At 44.5% G+C, this 24605-nt stretch overlaps 1 protein-coding gene across 2 annotated transcripts in view; it reads left to right on the top strand.

The window, feature by feature from the left end:
* Positions 1 to 24605, top strand: part of KIF7 (kinesin family member 7) — a 68196-nt gene that overhangs the window by 16882 nt on the left and 26709 nt on the right. For both annotated transcript variants that reach the window (XM_068275198.1, XM_068275199.1), the window contains exons 5-8: positions 4362 to 4905; positions 14903 to 15046; positions 19096 to 19308; positions 20522 to 20724. In XM_068275198.1, coding sequence (XP_068131299.1) covers positions 4362 to 4905; positions 14903 to 15046; positions 19096 to 19308; positions 20522 to 20724 — 1104 coding nt within the window. The remainder of the gene's footprint in view (positions 1 to 4361; positions 4906 to 14902; positions 15047 to 19095; positions 19309 to 20521; positions 20725 to 24605) is intronic.

Raw genomic sequence — 24605 nt, 5'->3', positions numbered from 1 at the left:
CCGGGGGATTTGGGGGCTCTGCAGCCCTCGTTTAGCGGCGGGGATGCGGCGGATTACTTGGGAGCACTGAAGCGAACTATAAGGTAAAATAGTTCGCTTCAGTGTCTCTTTTGCCGGAGCGGGCCACAAAATATTGTACTGAGGGCCGCAAATGGCACTGCGTCGCCCTGCGTTATGTTTCCCCGCCACAAGAACCATGCAACTCTATGGACACTTTCACACTTCTCATGATGCAACGCAGTGCGCCAGGACTATCCAAATCGCTGCATATCTGACGCAAAGTCTGCAGGCAGTTGCCATATGATCTGTGCCTACCTCACGGATTGTGCAGCAATGCAAGTCAATGAGCGACGCAGCAAGTGTGAATGGTGTGACCCGACTCCCAGCAGGGAGTATTGTCACTGAGCAGAGTCAAATGAGTGCGGATTTCTGTGATTAAACTATACTCATAATCGATGGTATTTCCCCTCTGCTCTTCTTGAAAACCTGTACGGACAAACAGTTATTTTGTAAAATTACTGAAAGGGTTAATAGACTTTCACTTTGCTGAGGTTATCAATCACATGCAACTCATCAGTGTCCTTGAAAGCTACCCAATTTGTTCTTTAAGCACTAAATGTAGTCGGTTAAAACTGCACAAACATGTCAAAGAGTTTTTTTTTCTGCACTAGTCAGTGACTGTACATATAATGCATCAAAAAGCTAGTACTAGGGCCCAACCATACAAATACTAGAAAATTATTCACCCCACCTGATGGAAGCTACTCTGCTGTGAGCTGCTCATTGTCCCTTCTTCCCTTTCCATGGTAACAGACATATCGCTAGTCTCTACTCTCTAGGCTAGTCAGGGGTGTTGCTAGCCCCAAAGGTCAGTGGCACGTGCCCCGGATCTATTCTGGTATTCTGTTGTTCCAGATGTCCCCCAGGCAAAGTAGAGGTGCCACAGCACGGCACCACATAATACCCAGCATGCCCCACAGAGGCACCAGCATAGCATTACAGCACCCAGAGTGCCCCATAAAGGCACCATTGCACCCAGCATGGCACCACAGCACACAGCAATGGGGTGTATGCTGGGTGCTATGGTGCCTCTATGTGGCCATATTGGGTGTTGTAATGCTATGCTAGGTGCTGTGGTGCCTTTATGGGGACATGCAGGGAGCTGTGGTTCTTCTATGGGGGCATGCTGGGAGTTGTGGGAGCATAGGACGTCCTCCCATGCTCCCACCTTCCAATAGAAGGTCAAGGAATGCTATGGGGGGACTGGCCGCAGGCCACCTCACCCAGCAGAAATACAGACCAGCCAGCACAGAAGCCAGGTAACTCTGCCTAGTTACAGTGGTTTGCAAAAGTTTTCAGCCACCTTGAAGTTTTCCACATTTAGTCACATTACTGCCACAAACATGAATAAATGTTATTGGAATTTCACGTGAAAGACCAAAACAAAGTGGTGTACACATGAGAAGTGGAAAGAAAATCATACATGATTCCAAACATTTTTTTTACAAATAAATAACTGCAAAGTGGGGTGTGCATAATTATTCAGCCCCCTTAGTCAATACATTGTAGAATCACCTTTTGCTGCAATTACAGCTGCCAGTCTTTTAGGGTATGTCTCTACAAGCTTTGCACATCTAGAGACTGAAATCCTTGCCCATTCTTCTTTGTAAAACAGCTCCACCTCAGTCAGATTAGATGGACAACATTTGTGAACAGCAGCTTTCAGATCTTGCCACAGATTCTCGATTGGATTTAGATCTGGACTTTGACTGGGCCATTCTAAAACATGGATATGTTTTGTTTTAAACCATTCCATTGTTGCCCTGGCTTTATGTTTAAGGTCGTTGTCCTGCTGGAAGGTGAACCTCCGCCCCAGTCTCAAGTCTTTTGCAGACGCCAAGAGGTTTTCTTCCAAGATTGCCCTATATTTGGCTCCATCCATCTTCCCATCAACTCTGACCAGCTTCCCTGTCCCTGCTGAAGAGAAGCACCCCCAGATCATGATGCTGCCACCACCATATTTGACAGTGGGGATGGTGTGTTCATGAGTGATTTGCATTTTGGCCAAAAAGTTCCATTTTGGTCTCTACTGACCAGAGCACCTTCTTCCACATGGTTGCTGTGTCCCCCACTTGGCTTGTGGCAAACTGCAAACGGGACTTCTTATGCTTTTCTGTTAACAATGGCTTTCTTCTTGCCACTCTTCCATAAAGGCCAACTTTGCGCAGTGCATGACTAATAGTTGTCCTATGGACAGGTTCCCCCACCTGAGCTGTAGAACTCTGCAGCTTGTCCAGAGTCACCGTGGGCCTCTTGAGTGCATTTCTGATCAGCGCTCTCCTTGTTCGGCCTGTGAGTTTAGGTGGACGGCCTTGTCTTGGTAGGTTTACAGTTGTGTCCTACTACTTCCATTTCGGAATCATCGCTTGAACAGTGTGCCGTGGGATGTTCAAGGCTTTGGAAATCTTTTTGTAGCCTAAGCCTGCTTTAAATTTCTCATTAACTATATCCCTGACCTGTCAGGTGTGTTCTTTAGCCTTCATGGTGTTGTTGTTCCCAATATTCTCTTAGACAACCTCTGAGGCCGTCACAGAGCAGCTGTATTTGTACTGGCATTAGATTACACACAGGTGCACTCTATTTAGTCATTAGTACTCATCAGGCAATGTCTATGGGCAACTAACTGCACTCAGACCAAAGGGGGCTGAATAATTACGCACAACCCCACTTTGCAGTTATTTATTTGTAAAAAAAATGTTTGGAATAATGTATGATTTTCATTCCACTTTTCATGTGTACACCACTTTGTATTGGTCTTTCATGTGGAATTCCAATAAAATTGATTCATCTTTGTGGCAGTAATATGACAAAATGTGGAAAACTTCAAGGGGGCCGAATACTTTTGCAAACCACTGTATGTTTAAGTGACACTGTTGGGCTTGATTTTCTAAAGCGTGATAACTGCTATCACAGGAGCTGCTGCGCGCAAAGGTTAGCGTGCGAACAGCGTTACTTAGTGTGATAAGCAAAGATTTGCATGCGATCATGTGCACTTTTCACGTGCAAGTGTGATAGCAGTTATCACGCTTTGGAGAGTCGAGCCCATTATGTGATATGATGCATTTTTCATTATGGCGAGGGAAGCTTCATCCAACATTTTCCTGGGCAGGCCTACTTAGCCCGCTGTTAAGTGAATGGAAGTTTGTCTCCACCCATGACCACACCCACATTCTGGTGCATGGCCACACCCATTTTTTAGCTAGAGTACCCAAAAGTGCCCCTGAGGCTAGTGATGCGTCTGCACAAGTCAGACGCAAACTGTTGTCTAAGGCAGTGTTCTCCAATCCTGTCCTCAAGGCCCATCAACAGTGCACATTTTGTGGAAATCCACAGAGGTAGGAATCGGCTCTGCTGAGACACTAATTACTTGACACGAATGTTTGTGGTTTTCTGCAAAACATGTACTGTTGGTGGGCCTTGAGGACAGGGTTGTGGAACTATGGTCTGACGCTAGGCATAGACTGTTCGAGAATGCGCTGGTATCGAGCCAGCGCGGATCGATTCACGCTCGTCTCCGCGGGCATTCTTTATCAGACGCTCGTTTCCCTGCTATTGTCCGCCGGTGGGGATCGAGCGGGGAATCTATCGGGCGGGCCGCGGGTCATTGGACCTGTCAGATATTATCAATTGAGCCATCAGCGGCTCGATTAATAAGGACACAAATGAACTGTCTATGCCCAGCATAAGTGATTAACTTCCTAAACAAATGCTGGCACTGATTGTTTTGTTCTCTATCACTGTCTAGATTAGTTGCCTGCAACCAGTGCCGTTTTTTATGTGCGGGTGGCTCCCCACATGGAGGGGGGGGGGGGGGTAGCAGGGCCAGGCAGATGTGCACAGTGGAACAGACACTCTCCTCTCTTTACAGATGCCTGATGCTACACTGTGCTACCCTAATTTGGGGGGGGGGGGGGGGGGGGGAGGGCACCCTGGCCTACCACTGGTGGGCACATCTGGCTACCACATTGCAACAGTGTGCTGGGGAGGGGGGGGGCACATTTCACAAATTTGCTATGTGAGGTTGTTGGTTTTTTTCCCCTAGAAACTGCCCTGCCTGTGCATGCAGTTCAGGTATGATGACTTTCTTCTGACCTTTCTGATCTGATAGAGAATCAGAACCACAGCCAGGAAACTGTTTTTTTGGGGAGAGGAGGTATATTATATCAATAAACTATTTTCTTTAGCTTACAGACTTCTTACATAATTAATGTTTATTTGTTTTGGAGATTCTTTAGTTCAGCTATGTTTACAGCATGGAAACTGGGTTGATTAAAACTGTTAATTTCCTTTTCTGCCTGTAGAATTTTGAAGGATTCCTTGGGAGGCAATGCCAAGACTGTGATGATTTCTTGCATAAGTCCTTCTGCTTCTGATTTCGATGAAACACTGAATACGCTAAACTATGCCAGCCGAGCCCAAAATATAAAGAACAAAGCAATCATCAATTGCAAGAGAGAAGCAGAACGTGTGGAAGACCTCCAGCAACAAATAAAATCCCTGCAGCGTGCTCTGGAACAGAGACATCGCTCCGAAACTCGCATACTCAATAGGTTTGACCCTAGCAAGCATGCAGCCCATAGGTCCACTGAAGATCACGTTTCCAGGTTAATGGCTGAGTGCGCCCATTACAGGACATGTACAGACACAGGCTACCTCCTCCTCATGGACCTTCTCTCGGAAGGAGGCCTTTCTGCTGCTCAGGTCCAGAGGGTCAGGGATTGGATGTGTACTGTAGAGGAGGAGAGAAGTGAGGTTACATCAGCTTCTGGCTTGGATAGTGGTATAGAAAGTTCTTCTGTTGAGGACCCCACTGCAGAGCTCAGCAGGAAGCAGGTGAAAAGCAAGGTATTAATCACAAGCAAACAATCGCATTTCATCATCTCTCTTCTATTATTCTTTACACAGTTTTATATAGTTCCATACCTTTCCATAACTTTGTGAGATAACAAAGAGGGACACTTAAAGAGAGAGTGAAGCGAAAATATTTTGACATTTTTACCTTATAATTCGCTTCAGTACTCTCATCAGAAGTAAACCGCCGCATTCCTGCCGAAAAACGAGTGCTTTAGACCCCCCAGGGGCGGAGATCCGCACTGCGATTGACGTCAGGAGAGGCAGAGCTGAAACTGAAAGCTCTGCCTATCAGCACAGCAAAATCCACGACCAAGTTGGTCGTGGATCTTTGCCTGGGGATTTGGGGGGTCTAAACTCCTCGTTTTGCAGCAGGGATGTAACGGTTTACTTTTGATGAGACTACTGGCGCGAATAACAAGGTAAAAATGGCAAATTTTATTCGCTTCAGAGTCTCTTTAAGGTATGTCCTTGCATGGCCCTGGCACACCACTAATCACAAATGTCATGACCATTTCACAAGAAAAATATGTTTTATAATTCAAACCACATTGGTCCTTTCTATCCTGGCTCATTTTCCTTTATATTAATGTTCGAATATAAGAAATATATCAATTTAAAAGATAGGAATACAGTTTATAGTCATTTAAGCAAATTTTTCAGTGGAAAACGACATATATTTACGCAGATCTGTACATGAGTCTTGAAAGAGGGTAAAATGAGGAAGACAGAGGGACTGAGTACCCAGAGAGGGACTGTCCCTCCAAAAGAAGGACAATTGTGAGCTATGTAGGTCTGACAGTTTTTGCAGTGATTTACAAAAGTGGTAACTCCGTTCCTGTCCTCCAGAGGAGCTCCCACTGTTTTTTGTTTTTGTTTTTTTTGTGTGACAGATATTTGCTTAAATTGGCAATCATATAAAACAGTGGTCAGGCTTATCACCGCTTTTATAAATCTGTTAGTCTGAAACATAGCTTTATTTCAGTCGAAATAATGCTGATTAATAAATAGGCTTAACTACAAGAAAATGTATGCGTGCTCAACACCAAGCTTAACCCTTTCAAGTCTGGCTGTGCAAATCTGGCTAAAATGGCTTATCATGAGGCATTGCTCATGCAGAAACGCATCTGCTTTCGCATGCCAAACTTTGCAGGGTCAAAAACTAATACCGCGAAGCGGTTGCCCTGCGGGACTTAGTTCATGCTATACAGCACTATCCAGGAGTGCCACGGGGAGGCTTTTCTCTCTGTTGTAATTAGCAATGATTAATTAATAGGCCCCTATGTGATAGGACTGCCTTTTAACGGGTATATTAAATTCTAGCACAGGTTCAAGTGGACTGGCACTTTACTCAGTGACTGAAATCATTTCCCTCTGAGCCAATGTTTGTTTAGGATGGAAAGTGATTTAAAAACCCTGCATGCAGATTTGCATTTCTGTGCATTCTAAAATGGTGCATAAAGTTCCCTTTTTATTGTTCTGCCATTGCTTTTCAATGACTGCAGGTCATTCATTACTCTGCACTTTTATCATAAATATCTCTATTAGACTAATAAATAGGGTAAAAGAACAGTTTTAAAATGCCATGGGTTGAAGCTAAATAAGTGTAAAGAGAAATATCTTTGTATATTGGGCACTAAATAAACACAAAAGTATTTACAGTGGTAATGACAACAGTAAAACACTGGTATACATTACCTGTATTTTACTACAACTAAACCTAACCCTACTCTCACACAGAACCCTATCCCCTATAGTTCCTAACCCTAAAACCTTTCTTCCTGATTCCTAACCCTAAGACCCACCTTCATGACACCTAACTAAAACCCCCCTTCCTAATGCCTAACCCTAAAACCCTCCTTACTGATGCCTAACCCTAAGACCCTCCTTACTGATGCCTAACCCTAAGACCCGCCTTCCCTACACATAATTCTAAAAACTCCTTCCTGATGCCTAACCCTAAGACCCACCTTCCTGACACCTAACTAAAACCCCCCTTTCCTAACGCCTAACCCTAAAACCCTCCTTACTGATGCCTAACGCTAAGACCCGCCTTCTTGAGGCCTTACAATAACTTAAATACAAAAACTATACATTTCCCAAACAATAAATGTTAAAATGATCATTTTCAAAAATAATTTCAGGATCATTTTCATAACAATAATTCTCAAAATGAAAAATTTCGGTTGCACTGGCGTCACTCCCGCTATTTTTTTGCATACGTAATCCGTGTTTTCCTTGTGTGCTGTGTATGAGTTCAGGTTCACTTTAAAGCAATGTATTAAGGAACGTACCACTCAACATGTTTTGGGCTGTGCCTGATGAAAGCCATAGATATGCTGGAAACGTGTGATATGTTCTTTCATACATTACTTTTAATGTGCACCTGAGGGGTGTGATTAAAAATGACATACCTAATGAAGAAGTAGCCTCTGGATGCTGCAGAGGCTTCCCATATCCTCCTGGCCACCACCATTTCCGTGTGCAGACCCCTGGGGCAAGTCTTACAAGAGCTTGTTGGATATGTTATGTGGCTCCTTTATGCACGAGCACTGCCATACTGCACATGTACCATAAGCTGGAGCTGCTCATCCATGTGTGTTACTTCGCTGGCGTGGCTGTGCTCATCAAGGTGTAGCGTGGCCGCGCTCGTGCACCAAGAGGAAGACAGACGTGATCTTCAAAAGGGTACCAGGCAGTGGCGATAGTCTGAGGAGGGTGATCCAGAGTAGGGATGGTCAGTGAGATGCAAATTTCAAGTTTATACAGGATTTTGCAGAATTTGGTTCATGGTCAAGCTGCATAAAGTTGCATAATAATGCATCTACTTGAAATTATTTGCATCTTATTGACCATCCCTAATCCAGAGGTCTTCCCTACATTCTAGGTATCATTTTTTTTTCTTTTTGTTTATTGCTGCCTCAGGTTTACTTTAAGCATTGCTTGTGGTGTGCTGCCTTCATTTCTTCTTTATTCTTTATTCTTTATTTGTACTTTAGCAACAGGCATTCACATGCTCTAGATGGGAGAACTTGAGCCTCTTTTCCACGGGAAGTTGATAGGCAGCAAAATGCCTCTTAAACTCTCTCAACTGCTAGCTGCTACCTGGTTACTGTTCACTGCTGCCTGGTTACTGCTTACTGCTGCCTGGCAACAGCTTGCTGAGCATACAGTTCAACTGCTCGTGGAAAAAGAGGCCTTAGTGTGGCCTGTGCTGGAAGATAAAGGTCTTTATACCAAATTATATGATAACTACAAGGTGCCCAGTAATAATAAAATGGGTGTCTAATGTATACTATATACTATATTTTTACTATATACCAACTACAGACACTGCCATAACTCTCATTTTATTTATTTATTGCATTTATAGAGAAGCAAAATATTACGCATTTGTCCAGGAACTGGTCCATATACAGTTTCCATCCTGCAAGAGTCATTGATATTAGCACTTTAGAGCAATTCCATGTCCATTTAGCACACTGCCCTTCCCAAAGTGATTTTTGGTGTCCATAGAAGTTCTCAGTCTGCAGGTGAACATGCTCGCGCTAGTGGTGGCTGAGACTGTAATTATGCCCTCTCAACACAGGGCCTATTCACACTGCACGCCCTTCACTCCCAATTTAGCAACACATGCGGTTTGCAGATCGCATGGATGGCGGTGTGGTAATGTAGTTTGTGGTGCGGAGTTTTCACTACTGTAGTTCGATTTCCAGCAATTGGAAAATGCACTATCTGCTTTGTTTTTTGCATTTGCACAAACAAAGTAGAGGAAACACGCAGGAAAAACTATTGTGCTATGATTAGGGTTTTTTTGTGTGTGCTTTGCCTCTGAAATCCTAAATGTTATGGACACATTTCATAAACCATACATGCCTCACATCTTTGTATGTGTGTGCTTTTGTACTATTTAACTGGAGACATGAGACTAATGTTCATGTCATGAATACTTTTTTAACGGAATGATTTATTCTGCCATAAAAACGTGTAAGACAATTTAAATAGCATCAATCTGTAAATGATCAGCCTGTACGAGCTAAACAGCTGTTGGTTGTTAAGCATGGAGATGGCTTTACAGTTCCGTGGAAATCTTGACTCTGGACCACGAATGTGAGCAGCCTAATTCGTGGGAAGAACAGCTGTAAACGGTTTATCCCTTTGTGAAAGTGGTGGGTAGTCTCCCTGCCGCACTTCACAGTATTGTCCTTGCATTATGAGCTCATGAAAGCCAATTTTAGCTTGCTAAAAATATTTTGCAGTGATCTTGCAAAAAAGAGCAATTACCGTACATATCCTCCAACTGTCTCTGGTTTAGATGCAAAAGAACTTCTAGCAACAAAATGTGTTGAAACTAACGTATTCATGTATTGGCCATCCACAAAAAGCATTTTATTTTAGGGCGCTTACACACATTCAATTTTGATTGGCCAATTTTACCACCTCTGTGTAGTATGAGGGCCAACGGATTATGCATACTATGAACTGATTGCGTAGGTAAGCTCTCCTACTGCACGGAAGTGGTAAAACTAACCAATCAGAATTGCATGTGTATGCATGCACCGTTAGCTACATCTGCTCCAATTTTTATATTTTTGTGGATTTTAAGGATAATGTGAAAGTGTGGCAAGAAGCCCTGCTGATCTAGTTGGCTGCTGTAGTGTGGGAATCACATCAGAAACAAGCATGCAGCTGATCACATTTTACAAAATGTCAAACTGCTGATCTGCTGCATGCTTGTTCAGGGTCTGTGGCTAAAAGTATTAGAGGCAGAGGATCAGCAGGATAACCAGGCAACTGGTATTGCTTAAAGAGACTCTGAAGTCTCAAAAAAAGCTTCTTTTTATGTAGTAAAAGTGTTTAGCCCTAACTAAACCGCTGCATTCCCGCTGCTCTAATCTATCTAAATCCCCCCAAACTTAAATCTTGTATTTTTTAATTTGGGTCCACTTTAACTATAAAAGGAAACCAAGATTCTGATTGGTAATGCCTGGTAGTGTCTGTTTCACCTTTGCTCCAGTTTTCATGGAATGGTCTTGATCAGTTAGGCTCACTTTTCTTTATAGAATTCTTATAGTGTTCCTTACTTGATGTAGGATTAACATCTAAATGGGCACATTTGACTAAAGTAACAATAGGTTTCAAGTACTATTCATGTACTGTAAAGAATCGTTTTGATTTGTTTTACATTGACTGTAACAACATTTTTGCATTCCTAAGACAATCATTATAAGGCTCCCTGCACACTGCAAATCTGTTTTGCAATTCCGATGTGAAATTCCGATTTTCCCTGAATACAATTAACAGAAAAACAGGAAAAAACGCAGCATGCAGTAACGATTAAAAATCGGAATCGGGTGTAAAAACCAATTAAAAATCGGAATCGCATGCAGTGTGCAGGGCCTTATGGTGACTCAGACAAGATGAAATGCATAAACAGTACAGTTCTCTATGGGTGTTTGTTGCATTGCTAACCGTCTGATTTCCATCCATAAAAGTCGTGCAGGATGAGATTTTATGTTTGGTCACTGCATTGGACACAACAGTCTGAACAGATCCTACGTTTGACATGTCCGATTGCTTGTCCGTTCGTTCGTTCTGTCTGAACAGCTTTATTCAATCCATGTTTTCTATCCATGTTTTCTGGAGCCAGGACTGTTGGTGTGTATATTTTGTGTAACTGCAGGGGGGATAGGGGTATGAACAGTGTCTGGGATCCATCCCACTTGCCTCCAGTGATATGTAATGTTACTCAACTATAGTTCTGAACAGGGCCGCCATCAGAAATTTTGGGGCCCCTCACAAATCATCAGTCTGGGCCCCCCCCCCCCCCCCAAACTGAGAAATGTGCGTAGCCATTACATGTTGGCAGAGCTAGTTGGAGGCTTGCTGTCCACAAATTAATCACGAATAACCACAGTGGATACTCGTGATTCAAGTTAGCTCCAATTGCCACAGCTGAGCGGCTAGATGCGGCGGGGTTAATTACCCAGAACGCCACTCTCCGCCCAGCGTTTCAACGAGGTGCAAGTGTCCGAATGGACGCGTTGCAAGCCTCGATATCGAGCACTTCCTCCTTCAAGCCGGAAGGAGGAAGTGCTCCATCATTTTTTTAGAACCTCCCAGTTTTCTTTTCTGTTTAAAAAAGCTAAAAAAAAGTAGGTTTAATGCTATTGTCTCATATGGTAATGATTCAGCTTTTCCCATAGTCTCGCAGTTAGCAATCATGAGACCCCCAACAAGACAAATTCAGCAATCATGAGGCCCCCAACAAACCATGAGGCCCCCAACAAGACAAATTCAGCAATCATGAGGCCCCCAACAAGACAAATTCAGCAATCATGAGGCCCCCAACAAATCATGAGGCCTCCAACAAGACAAATTCAGTAATCTTGAGGCTCCCAACAAATCATGAGGCCCCCAACAAGTAAAAATTCAATCATTAGGCCCCCAGCAAGACAAATTCAGCAGTCATGAGGCACATAAATAGACAGCATTTCACATAAATAGGCAGAATGACCCCTTATGGTAGACACCTCTCACCTGGATTCTGACAGGGACCCCCAGGTTAGGTAGTGAGTGACATGGAGCCCTTTAGGCAGTGAGTGACAGGGAGCCCTTTTAGGTAGTGAGTGAGTGACAGGGAGCCCCTTTAGGTAGTGAGTGAGTGCCAGGGAGCCCCTTTAGGTAGTGAGTGAGTGCCAGGGAGCCCCTTTAGGTAGTGAGTGAGTGCCAGGGAGCCCCTTTAGGTAGTGAGTGAGTGCCAGGGAGCCCCTTTAGGTAGTGAGTGAGTGCCAGGGAGCCCCTTTAGGTAGTGAGTGAGTGCCAGGGAGCCCCTTTAGGTAGTGAGTGCCAGGGAGCCCCTTTAGGTAGTGAGTGCCAGGGAGCCCCTTTAGGTAGTGAGTGAGTGCCAGGGAGGCCCTTTAGGTAGTGAGTGAGTGCCAGGGAGGCCCTTTAGGTAGTGAGTGAGTGCCAGGGAGCCCCTTTAGCAAGTGAGTGATGACAGGGAGCCCCTTTAGCAAGTGAGTGATGACAGGGAGCCCCTTTAGCAAGTGAGTGATGACAGGGAGCCCCTTTAGCAAGTGAGTGAGTGACAGGGAGCCCCTTTAGCAAGTGAGTGAGTGACAGGGAGCCCCTTTAGCAAGTGAGTGAGAGGGAGGCCCTTTAGCAAGTGAGTGATGACAGGGAGCCCCTTTAGCAAGTGAGTGAGTGACAGGGAGCCCCTTTAGCAAGTGAGTGAGTGACAGGGAGCCCCTTTAGCAAGTGAGTGAGTGACAGGGAGCCCCTTTAGCAAGTGAGTGAGTGACAGGGAGCCCCTTTAGCAAGTGAGTGACAGGGAGCCCCTTTAGCAAGTGAGTGAGTGACAGGGAGGCCCTTTAGCAAGTGAGTGAGTGACAGGGAGGCCCTTTAGCAAGTGAGTGAGTGACAGGGAGGCCCTTTAGCAAGTGAGTGAGTGACAGGGAGGCCCTTTAGCTAGTGAGTGAGTGACAGGGAGGCCCTTTAGCAAGTGAGTGAGTGACAGGGAGGCCCTTTAGCAAGTGAGTGAGTGACAGGGAGGCCCTTTAGCAAGTGAGTGAGTGACAGGGAGGCCCTTTAGCAAGTGAGTGAGTGACAGGGAGGCCCTTTAGCAAGTGAGTGAGTGACAGGGAGGCCCTTTAGCAAGTGAGTGAGTGACAGGGAGCCCCTTTAGCAAGTGAGTGAGTGACAGGGAGCCCCTTTAGCAAGTGAGTGAGTGACAGGGAGCCCCTTTAGCAAGTGAGTGAGTGACAGGGAGGCCCTTTAGCAAGTGAGTGAGTGACAGGGAGGCCCTTTAGCAAGTGAGTGAGTGACAGGGAGGCCCTTTAGCAAGTGAGTGAGTGACAGGGAGGCCCTTTAGCTAGTGAGTGAGTGACAGGGAGGCCCTTTAGCAAGTGAGTGAGTGACAGGGAGGCCCTTTAGCAAGTGAGTGAGTGACAGGGAGGCCCTTTAGCAAGTGAGTGAGTGACAGGGAGGCCCTTTAGCAAGTGAGTGAGTGACAGGGAGGCCCTTTAGCAAGTGAGTGAGTGACAGGGAGGCCCTTTAGCTAGTGAGTGAGTGACAGGGAGGCCCTTTAGCAAGTGAGTGAGTGACAGGGAGGCCCTTTAGCAAGTGAGTGAGTGACAGGGAGGCCCTTTAGCAAGTGAGTGAGTGACAGGGAGGCCCTTTAGCAAGTGAGTGAGTGACAGGGAGGCCCTTTAGCAAGTGAGTGAGTGACAGGGAGGCCCTTTAGCAAGTGAGTGAGTGACAGGGAGGCCCTTTAGCAAGTGAGTGAGTGACAGGGAGCCCCTTTAGCAAGTGAGTGAGTGACAGGGAGCCCCTTTAGCAAGTGAGTGACAGGGAGCCCCTTTAGCAAGTGAGTGAGTGACAGGGAGGCCCTTTAGCAAGTGAGTGAGTGACAGGGAGGCCCTTTAGCAAGTGAGTGAGTGACAGGGAGGCCCTTTAGCAAGTGAGTGAGTGACAGGGAGGCCCTTTAGCTAGTGAGTGAGTGACAGGGAGGCCCTTTAGCAAGTGAGTGAGTGACAGGGAGGCCCTTTAGCAAGTGAGTGAGTGACAGGGAGGCCCTTTAGCAAGTGAGTGAGTGACAGGGAGGCCCTTTAGCAAGTGAGTGAGTGACAGGGAGGCCCTTTAGCAAGTGAGTGAGTGACAGGGAGGCCCTTTAGCAAGTGAGTGAGTGACAGGGAGGCCCTTTAGCAAGTGAGTGAGTGACAGGGAGCCCCTTTAGCAAGTGAGTGAGTGACAGGGAGCCCCTTTAGCAAGTGAGTGAGTGACAGGGAGGCCCTTTAGCTAGTGAGTGAGTGACAGGGAGCCCCTTTAGCAAGTGAGTGAGTGACAGGGAGCCCCCCCCAGCCGCCGCCGCTTCCCCTACCTTGCAGCCAGCAGCCCAGCGTCAGACCTCAAGATCAGCGGCGACCCGACCAGTAAGAGCGGGCACCGGACGCACCCGCTCTATATGCGGAAGTGATGTCACTTCCGCATATCAGTGCGGGCGCTGGGTCCTAGCGCCCGCACTATTGTCGCCGCCTGATCGAGGTCTGACGCGGCGGAGGCGGCTATAGGGATGGAGGGAGGGAGCAGCGGCCAGAGGGGTTGAGCGGCGGCCGGGCGGCACCCGCAGCGCCGCGGCGGGGATGGGGCCCCCCTGCAGGCCCCGGGCCCGTGACGGGAGTCACGGATGTCCCCCCCTGATGGCGGGCCTGGTTCTGAACCCCAGATAAACTCTGCTGTGAATATTAGATGCAGACTCGTAGTGTTTGTGAGACTTTTGCATGAATATGTATCTTCGTAATGGATGCACCTGCTGCTTTATTCAAGTTTTGATAATCTATAGAAGTGTGGTTATATGGTAACACCCGTCCCTAGCCTTGTATTGCTGGAGGTAGCTGCAGAGTAAAGGTGGCTATACACTTATCGATCTTTCCAATCGATATCTGTCAGATTCTATCACTCTGTTTGAATCTGCTAAAAACCAGTGGTAAATCAATCAATATCTGACCTAAATAGATTGAATTGGTGAAGCACTGGACGGAAGAGATCACTCGGCTGGAGGAAGTCCCAGGTATGTATAAATCTTTTTACTATTTTCAGCTCTGAGTCCCGTTAACCTCCCTGGCGGTATGATTCTTTCTAGATTTTTTTTTTTTTTCCAAAAGCGGTACAATTTTTTCCCTGACTTTCAGACCCTAAAAATCATACCGCTTGGTAGATCTGCAGCAGCCCTGCATATTCCACACCTCCGACGGATCCAACTCTGGATTACTGCTCTGAGCTGCGAATGTTTGTCCCGAGCCTGACTCGGGGTTACCGCTAATCATATCTTGCTCTTGTCTATATCAGGCAGTGATCATCAGCCTCTGTATATTCACAGCAGCTTTGGATTTTTTCTTTAATAGTTGAATACAGCTATTAGGACTTTGATTGAGATCTTTTCTTTACACTGAGTATAATTCTCAGACATTAATCTGTGTGTTAATTGTAGGGAACCTTGAACTTTAAAACCACAAGTGATGGTGAGAAAGACAAGTGCATTGATGCTCTGCGGAATAAAGTCCAGAGGCTGGAGGATGAGAACACCGACTTCCTGGCTGCATTAGAGGATGCCATGGAGCAATACAAGCTGCAGGTACCCGCTTTATCCAGTGTACAAATTAGCCATTTATACAGCCAATTTCTTGTTTTACCTCTTCAAGAACTCTATTATTTTCAAGTTGTACACTCCTTGCATTGTTGTAATCAGCGTTTTATTATTTCACCCTTTGCTAAAACTCATCCAGAAGATTTTTATTTCACAGACCGCAGTAAAACCTCTGTTAGGATTGTTTACAATTGGCAGTTTTAGTTAAAGTGGACCTGAACTCTTGCACAGGACAGAAGGAAAACATAGAGAAATGCACCCTGTATGTACTTAGAGAGTTTAGCCTGTCTAATTCCCCCTCCTCTGTGTCTAATCACAAGTTGCAATTTGATCTCTCCCCAGTGTCAGCTGACTGCCACGGCAGATAAGCTCATTTGAAAGCACAGGATGTTAACAATGTCTGCTTCCATGAAAGCAGGAAGTAGAAACAGTGCAGATTTATTGCAGGATTTGTAACAAAGGATTGTTTGTCGCTAAAGGTTATGTTGTTTTGTATCTTTTAGAGCAGAGCGGAAGTTCTAAGTTCAGGTCCACTTTAAAAAAAAAAAAGACTGAAGACATTTGGTTGATCAGTACACTAAAGGTGCTATTGTGCGATATTGTGCTACATTGTGCGATATTGCCCGGCATATTTGAACACCGATCAAAGCCCTAACAATGCCACCTGATCACAATTTTGATCGGTCAGAAATTGATCGATATTACAGATAAGACAGGAATTTTTTAAAAAAAAATTTTGTGGTCAAAAAGGAGGGCTGGTGGGACCTAGAACTGGTGATGGCCCAGCTATACTGCTTCCTGGGGCCCCTGCAGAGTATTAGTGCAGCGGAGAGAACTTGTCCGGCCAACATGCTACCTCCTGTGTGCTTCTTTCATCTCCCAGTACCAGTGGCTCGGCCGCATGCTGTGGTGTAACTATGTACTAGCCAGCCCCGCTCCTTCCTGTGTGCTTTCATAGTCTCCTGGTGCCCATACTTTGTGACATGGCGGCACAGTGTTACTTACAGTGGAGGAAATAATTATTTGACCCCTCACTGATTTTGTAAGTTTGTCCAATGACAAAGAAATGAAAAGTCTCAGAACAGTATCATTTCAATGGTAGGTTTATTTTAACAGTGGCAGATAGCACATCAAAAGGAAAATCGAAAAAATAACCTTAAATAAGATAGCAACTGATTTGCATTTCATTGAGTGAAATAAGTTTTTGAACCCTCTAACAATAAAAGACTTAATACTTAGTGGAAAAACCCTTGTTTGCAAGCACAGAGGTCAAACGTTTCTTGTAATTGATTACCAAGTTTGCACACATTTTAGGAGGAATGTTGGTCCACTCCTCTTTGCAGATCATCTCTAAATCCCTAAGGTTTCGAGGCTGTCTCTGTGCAACTCTGAGCTTGAGCTCCCTCCATAGGTTTTCTATTGGATTAAGGTCCGGAGACTGACTAGGCCACTCCATGACCTTAATGTGCTTCTACTTGAGCCACTCCTTTGTTGCCTTTGCTGTATGTTTTGGGTCATTGTCGTGCTGGAACACGACCCATTTTCAGTTTCCTGGCAGAGGGAAGGAGGTTGTCGTTCAGGATTTCACGTTACATGGCTCCGTCCATTTTCCCGTTAATGCGATTAAGTTGTCCTGTGCCCTTAGCAGAAAAACACCCCCAAAGCAAAATGTTTCCACCCCCATGCTTGACGGTGGGGACGGTGTTTTGGGGGTCATAGGCAGCATTTTTCTTCCTCCAAACACAGCAAGTTGAGTTAATGCCAAAGAGCTCTATTTTGGTCTCATCAGACCACAGCACCTTCTCCCAGTCACTCACAGAATCATTCAGGTGTTCATTGGCAAACTTCAGACGGGCCTACACATGTGCCTTCTTGAGCAGGGGGACCTTGCGAGCCCTGCAGGATTTTAATCCATTGCGGTGTAATGTGTTTCCAATGGTTTTCTTGGTGACTGTGGTCCCTGCTAATTTGAGGTCATTCACTAACTCCTCCCGTGTAGTTCTAGGATGCTTTTTCACCATTCTCAGAACCATTGACACCCCACGTGGTGAGATCTTGCGTGGAGCCCCAGAGCAAGGTCGATTGATGGTCATTTTGTGCTCCTTCCATTTTCGAACAATCGCACCAACAGTTGTCACATTCTCTCCCAGCTTCTTGCTAATGGTTTTGTAGCCCATTCCAGCCTTGTGCAGGTCTACAATTTTGTCTCTGACATCCTTGGACAGCTCTTTGGTCTTTCCCATGTTGGAGAGTTTGGAGTCTGCTTGATTGATTGATTCTGTGGACAGGTGTCTTTTATACAGGTGACTAGTTAAGACAGGTGTCCTTAATGAGGGTGACTAATTGAGTAGAAGTGTCTAACCACTCTGTGGGAGCCAGAACTCTTAACCTGCTGAGCGGTCTGGACGAGCTCAGCTCGTCCAACACCGCCAGAGGCTGCCGCTCAGGCCCTGCTGGGCCAATTTCCACCAAATAAAAAGCAGCACACGCAGCCGGCACTTTGCCAGCCGCGTGTGCTGCCTGATCGCCGCTGCAGCGCGGCGATCCGCCGCGTGCAGCGGCGAAAGAGGGTCCCCCCAGCCGCCCGAGCCCAGCGTAGCCGGAACAAACAGTTCCGGCCAGCGCTAAGGGCTGGATCGGAGGCGGCTGACGTCAGGACGTCGGCTGACGTCCATGACGTCACTCCGCTCGTCGCCATGGCGACGAGGGAGGCGAAACACGGAGGGCCGCTCATTGCGGCCTTCCGTGTTATTCCTTGCCGCCGGAGGCGATCGGAAGATCGCCTCCGGAGCGCCCTCTAGTGGGCTTTCATGCAGCCAACTTTCAGTTGGCTGCATGAAATAGTTTTTTTTTAATTTAAAAAAAACCCTCCCGCAGCCACCCTGGCGATTTAATCAGAACGCCAGGGTGGTTAATGGTTGGTAGGGGTTCAAAAACTTATTTCACTTAATGAAATGCAAATCAGTTGCTATCTTTTATTTAAGGTTATTTTTTCGATTTTCCTTTTGATGTGCTATCTGCCACTGTTAAAATAAACCTACCATTGAAATGATACTGTTCTGAGACTTTTCATTTCTTTGTCATTGGACAAACTTACAAAATCGGTGAGGGGTCAAATAATTATTTCCTCCACTGTATGTAATTCTGTTGGGTCACTGAGTATCATGCTGTGGCTAATCTTTTAGTGCCAAAAGGAAATGAGTTCAAATCCACTTTAACGTGCCTTTCCATACAGTATTACAGCAATGCATATGCACTAGTGTGTATTTCTGCCAATGATATGATGGCACCATTCCAACTGAATAATCACAGGGATGTAATGTCTTTTTGTTTGCAATCAGAATTTCTGAAAAAGATTGATTTTGTGTGACCTATTATTTATCAGCACCGCTAACTTTTTATACATTTGATTTCTTCCCTAGTAATGCATTCACACAGCTGGTGTACTTTCTCTGCATTATACCCCTTTCACTGCCTACACACTCATACTGCATGTTAGACTGGTAGACGGTGAAACCTCCATCTAATTAGGCTGTACAATGCTGCAATCTATGGCAGCGCTGTACTATGGACAGCTCTGTAACACTGCTGTCCCCCTGGGACACAGGAGAGCGATCAGCTCTCATAGGTTTAAGCCTATGACAGACAATTGCTGTCATTGCCTAGCTGGGGGGAGGTAGGGAGTTAGGAAAAAAATAAATACAATATGTAAATTTATTAAAAAACAACAAATATTTATAAAAAAAATAAAATAAACACGGGGGGGGGGGGGGGGGGTCAGACCCCACCAACAGAGAACTCTGTTGGTGGGGAGAAAAGAGGGTGGGGGATCACTTGTATGCTGTGCGGCCCTGCAGCGAGCCCTTAAAGCAGCAGTGGCCTATTTACAGAAAAATGGCCTGGTCTATAGGGGGGTTTAACACTGCGGTCCTCAGGTGGTTAAACTTTTTTACTTGCTCAGCTTTAGTCATGCGTTATTGGGGTAATTACTTGCTCATGTAAATCTGAATGCTGAAGAGCCATTTTTTATGTTACAGAGTGATAAACTGCAAGAACAGCAAGATGAAATTGAGCAATTGCAGGCCTACCTGGAGCAGCTGAAGCCTGATCTCTCCGTCACAGCCCTGCTGAAAGATGTACACTTGTTACAGATTGGAGCCAGGCCAAATACAGCTCCTCTGATCAGAAAACATTCACATCCTGTGGAGCAGAGCAAACTATTACCTTTGACATATTCAAACCAAAGAAAGGTAGGGATGAGGTGCAAAAGTAATTACTTGACCTATAATTGCCTAAAAAGGGCAGATCTCAAAATGTGTCCCACACTGGAACTGGAGCCCTCAGGACTAATACGGTAACTTTTATTGAACAATTAAAAGGGGGGTGTCTATGTGTATAAGACATAATCCAAAACTGTAAAGTGTGTCACTACAAATGTAACACTGAGATTCTGTAGTAGGGTCGAGTAATACATAGCCCAGACACATGCATAGAATGCCCGTATTCACATTTATGTAATGCCCATCTACCTACTGACTAGTATAACTCAGTGGTCACACCACTATTTGAAGACTACATACATAGTGCAAGTGCTAGATAGGAAAACATCAACCTACATCAACATGTTTCACCTAGCTAAAGCTTCCTCAGACTAAGGTTAAAGTTGTATGTTAACCTTAGTCCTGAGGGCTCCAGTTCCAGAGTGATACAAGTTTTGATATTCATATTCCTGGACGTCTTTCTTTGATCTAGTTTATTTTAGAATGGGCAGACATAGTGTTTCACACTACAACATTACAATTGGTTAAGAAAATAGAGTTTAAAATAGTAAAGTAATTCAGGTCCCTTAGAAAAATGAGCCAAGCTGATGGCTGTGAGCAAGGATGGATAATGTAAGGCAAATCACAGCTGAGTCACGTTAGCAGAAAAGGAGAGGGCAGAATGAAGACATAGGTAGAGAAATTCTTGCTGGCAATGATTACTTTTGCCAATTATCCAGAGATAAGCAAGGCTGTACTGCTCTCTGCAGTGAAAATAAACATTTTTACATATAAAAATACTCGGAAATACTTCCAAAAGTGATTTTATGTACCTAAGAATAGTTACCAAAATGTTAGTTTTCAGAGTAAAATCCCACTTGAAAATTCAGGCCCACTAGCCCCATGACCCAGAGCATGTACAGTACAAATGGCTTTGCTCCACATGAGAGCTTAGATGGCCTCTGCAGTCCAGCAAGCTTCTCAGTAATCGAAGGATATTTGCATTTCACTGTTAAACGACACAGTAGATATAGCCAATAACGGGATGAGCAGTCCTGATTTGAGGAGCATCTGAGTTACATTCTGAAGCTCCATGACTCTTATACAGAGTTCTTTGAATGACATTCTTCTTATATTTTTTCTTATGTATATTTTGTATTAGAAAGCTGTGAGATTATAAATGTACTGTGCATTTTATTTCTAGATTTCAGACAGCGTGGCTTCCTTGTCCAAAGAACTAAAGAAGAACTTTCAGAGTAGCACACAGAAGTTGCTTAGTAGCCTGGAAGAGGCAGACAGTGTACTCTACAGACATTTCAGTGAAGAATCTGACCTTACAGAAGAGTCTGATGAGGATAAGGCCAAAGAGAAGGTGGAGGTCGAACAAGAATCCAGCAAGTCACATAGGTAAATAGATCTGGTCTAGTTCCTGGGTTTATATAATTGACTTCTGGATTTTCTGGATTTTCAAAGCGGTTTAAACAGTATATTGTCTGTTATGCTCCTTTAATTGTGATCCTGCCAGCCTATATGCTATTCAGGTATTTTCATCAGCCTACAAGCCTGATCAATGTTTATTCTGCTAACAGCATAGATGATGGGCTTGTATAAAAATCATCCAACTCCTCGGTTTATGATTCCTCACATTCCTTTAAATTACAAATAACAATCTTGTTGATTTGAAAGTACCGGTATGTAACATATTTAATCACTGCCAAAGCTTAGGTATTTTAAAGCTGTATTAAGATGGCATCTGCCTCTGGCCAGGAATAAGGTTCCAGTGAATCTTATTTATTGGAGAATGTGTTGGGACACTAACTTTTAAGCATTGGCGTGCCTCTGAGTTTGTTTGTTTTATGTACACCAGAGATGAATTTTAACTAAACTTAGGATATAGCTCTAGAGTAGCTGTTACATAGACATCAAAACTAGTCCTTGGTTACAGAGTTAACTCTATACATGCAGAGGGTCCAGACGGGAATAAAGAATATCCATCAAGGCCCTAGGCAATCTAACTATGGGCACATGTAAGAATGATGTGCAAGGTACTCTGCAGGCAAATTTTTTTAAAGAGAATTTTTATTGAGATTTATACACAAAAATAAATAACAATTCCAACCTTTAAACACACCTACCCCTACCCCTACCACACTCAATGCCCATACAGATACATATTCCAGTAATACAGATACATATTCCAGTAATACATATGCACAAAGGCCTGGTGCACACCAAAAAACGCTAGCAGATCCGCAAAATGCTAGCAGATTTTGAAACGCTTTTTCTTCTTTTTCTGTAGTTTCAGCTAGCATTTTGCGGTTTTGTGAAGCGTTTTTGGTGTAGTAGATTTCATGTATTGTTACAGTAAAGCTGTTACTGAACAGCTACTGTAACAAAAAACGCCTGGCAAACCGCTCTGAAGTGCCGTTTTTCAGAGCGGTTTGCGTTTTTCCTATACTTAACATTGAAGCAGAAACGCATCCGCAATCCAAAATCTGCAGCAGCCCGGGAGTATGCGTTTCTGCAAAACGCCTCCCGCTCTGGTGTGCACCAGCCCATTGAAATACATTACCCTAGCGGATCCGCACCCGCAAGCGGATCGCGAACCGCAGCCGAACCGCTCTGGTGTGCACTAGGCCTTACAGTATAGATCAAACTGCTGCAGATATTTACCATAAATAATCCAGCAGCACATAGAGCAATGAAAAATGTAAACGTTTACAAATGCAGATCCGATACACTGATTGTGATGTCCAAGTCAGATATGACTGTGTGACCAGTCTCTACCCAACGACCCCATACCTTATCCAATTTAACAGGGTGACCTCGGGTTTGATAAGTGAAACAGTACAAAGGAATAAGGGAATTTTGATTGACCAAGGTTTTGAAATCGTCCAAAGATGGAACATAGTATTATTTCCATTTAAATAGTTAACATTTACTAGCGTAGAAAAAAGCAATTCTGAAGAATAGTTGTTTATACTCACTACAGGTGTCGTTGACAATAATCCCCAACTGTCATTACAGTACCTTAGCTAGAAATTGTGTAACATGATTCCAGAATTTCTGAAGGAGATTCTTGTAACACTTTCTTCATGCACGATCTGAACCAGGTTTGCGGGATAAATAAAACACCTCTGTGTTCAATGTTCTCAGTGGATTCACAACAGTTCTGCAGGGATTGCATACTTGGAGTATAATACTTAGTCATTGGGAGTCATTAAAAAAAAAAAAATCCACGTGCTGCATGTACTTCCTGTTCTTGCATTCCATGTCACAGTAACAGCACCCCAGTATAGGTGCCCACTATCCAGGGGCATAACTAGAACTCACTGGGCCCCCCCTGCAAGAATCAAGGCCGTTATGAGGGGGGGGGGGCAGGAGGGGTTGCAGCATGAGGGTAGAGCATTGCACATCGGTGGGGAGAAGGGACAGTGTTTAAACGGGAAGTAGCATAAAGCACTTACAGATCGGAGACCTCCGGGGGTGAATGGAGGTATGTATTGCTGCTGCCGCTGCTGCCAGTAATAGATGCAGGAGGGGAGCGCAGAAGGGAGAGCCCGAGGTGAGGGAGAGGAGGGGGGTTGTCCCCCCTCCCCGCCGATATGCAATGCTCTCCCCTCATGCTGCGACCCCTCCTGCCCCCACCCCAAACGGTCCTGAGTGGGCCCCAGAGGGCCCCCCACGGGTGCAGTTGCTGCACCCCCAAATGTTACGCCCCTGCCACTATCACAAAAACTCAACTAAAGATGTAGTATTAGGTATATGCAAATACCAAACACTGAGACTGGACCACAGTCTCCTAAGAAGCCCTTCCTAAATGGTATCTATAGTACCTAAAATATAACCTTTAATAAGTTCCAATTAAAATATACATATAACCGGGCCATACAGCCTCCACCAAACATATAGTGTGGTGGGGGTGATAAACAAACCCTTAATCAACTGGACTATACTAGATGTTCTAATAAACTGTATCAAAACAGTTAAATGTATAAACATGGTAGGGATGTTGACGTGTGTGTGTGTGTGTGTGTGTGTGTAGCCCTAAATAGGGAATCATCCACCTACCATTCGTTATAGTCCATATATGAGGCTAAAGCGCACATACATCTATTAGTTTAATCGAGGTGCACATATCCAACGTAATGGAATATATAAGGTATAGCTGTGTAACCACGATATATGGGAAACCCAAATTATGTGCACCACACATCACCTCCTTAACATACATCACCCCTAACAATTCGACATTAACATAATACAGTCTTTATCAGGAAAATAAAAAAGGTGCAGTGCTTAAAGCGGACCCAAACCAAACATTTTTTTAATTCAAAATATCTAGTTGCACCACTCTGACACATACAAAGATAAATCAACACTCCTTCAAGCCTATGAGCATTTCAGTGCATGCTTTTCACCCTTCTCTTTTCATAACTAGGGTTATACAGGTGGCAGCCATTACTTCTGAGCTTAGTAGGAGGTTTTAGATCATGGGTGTGTTTGTTGTCATCAGCTACAGGGGGGTCATCTATGTGAAATCTCACACAAGCTGAGATCACCTCCCCTGTGACATCATCAGTAGCAGCCTGTGTTTTGTTTTTGTTTTTTATCTTCTCCACCAGTCTGCCGGATTCTGTCCTAGCAACATGAAAGGAAGGGAGGGGTTCCTCTAATAAATGTAAAATATTTTATATTTGTCATCATGCAGCTGAAAAAAGCTGCTATTTATTATTATAATTTAGAAAATACATTTTATTTCTGAAATCTTGTATTTTTAATTTGGGTCCACTTTAATAGTGCATAGTGACAGTGATATAGAGTATAGCCCAAGTCAGAGCCCGCTTCATAAACTGAGGAGTTGGAGTCAGATGATTTTTATACTGACTCCACAGCCCTGGGATCAAATGCTAGAACTAATTACAAAATCATGGTTACAGTTAAACTAGAATTACAGTTTGGCATAACTTAAAACAAAAGCCCGTCTCTGGACTCCCTCTTGCACATATAGTTGTCCTGCCTGTCTTTTTCCCAAGATAATATCCTCTATTTATAAGTCACCATTAACCCCTGGTTACACTTCACTTAGTAATGGTAGCAGCTATAGTGTATTTTTTGTCATAGGAAGTTGTGACAAAAGCTTCTCGTTTGTTTGCTTAGCAAACTGTACCTCATCTCCTGCTTTGTGCAGATGAAAGGACAAATTCCGATATGCAGGAAGAGCTGAGTTTGCTTCCGCTTCTTGTCAGCACAAACCTATGATAAGATTTCAGAGGTGGGTACAAGTG

The sequence above is a fragment of the Hyperolius riggenbachi genome, chromosome 3 (assembly GCF_040937935.1).
Source record: "Hyperolius riggenbachi isolate aHypRig1 chromosome 3, aHypRig1.pri, whole genome shotgun sequence".
Classification (NCBI taxonomy): domain Eukaryota; kingdom Metazoa; phylum Chordata; class Amphibia; order Anura; family Hyperoliidae; genus Hyperolius; species Hyperolius riggenbachi.
Note: the sequence above shows the minus strand (reverse complement) of the source record. Positions and strands in the feature narration are given on the sequence as shown.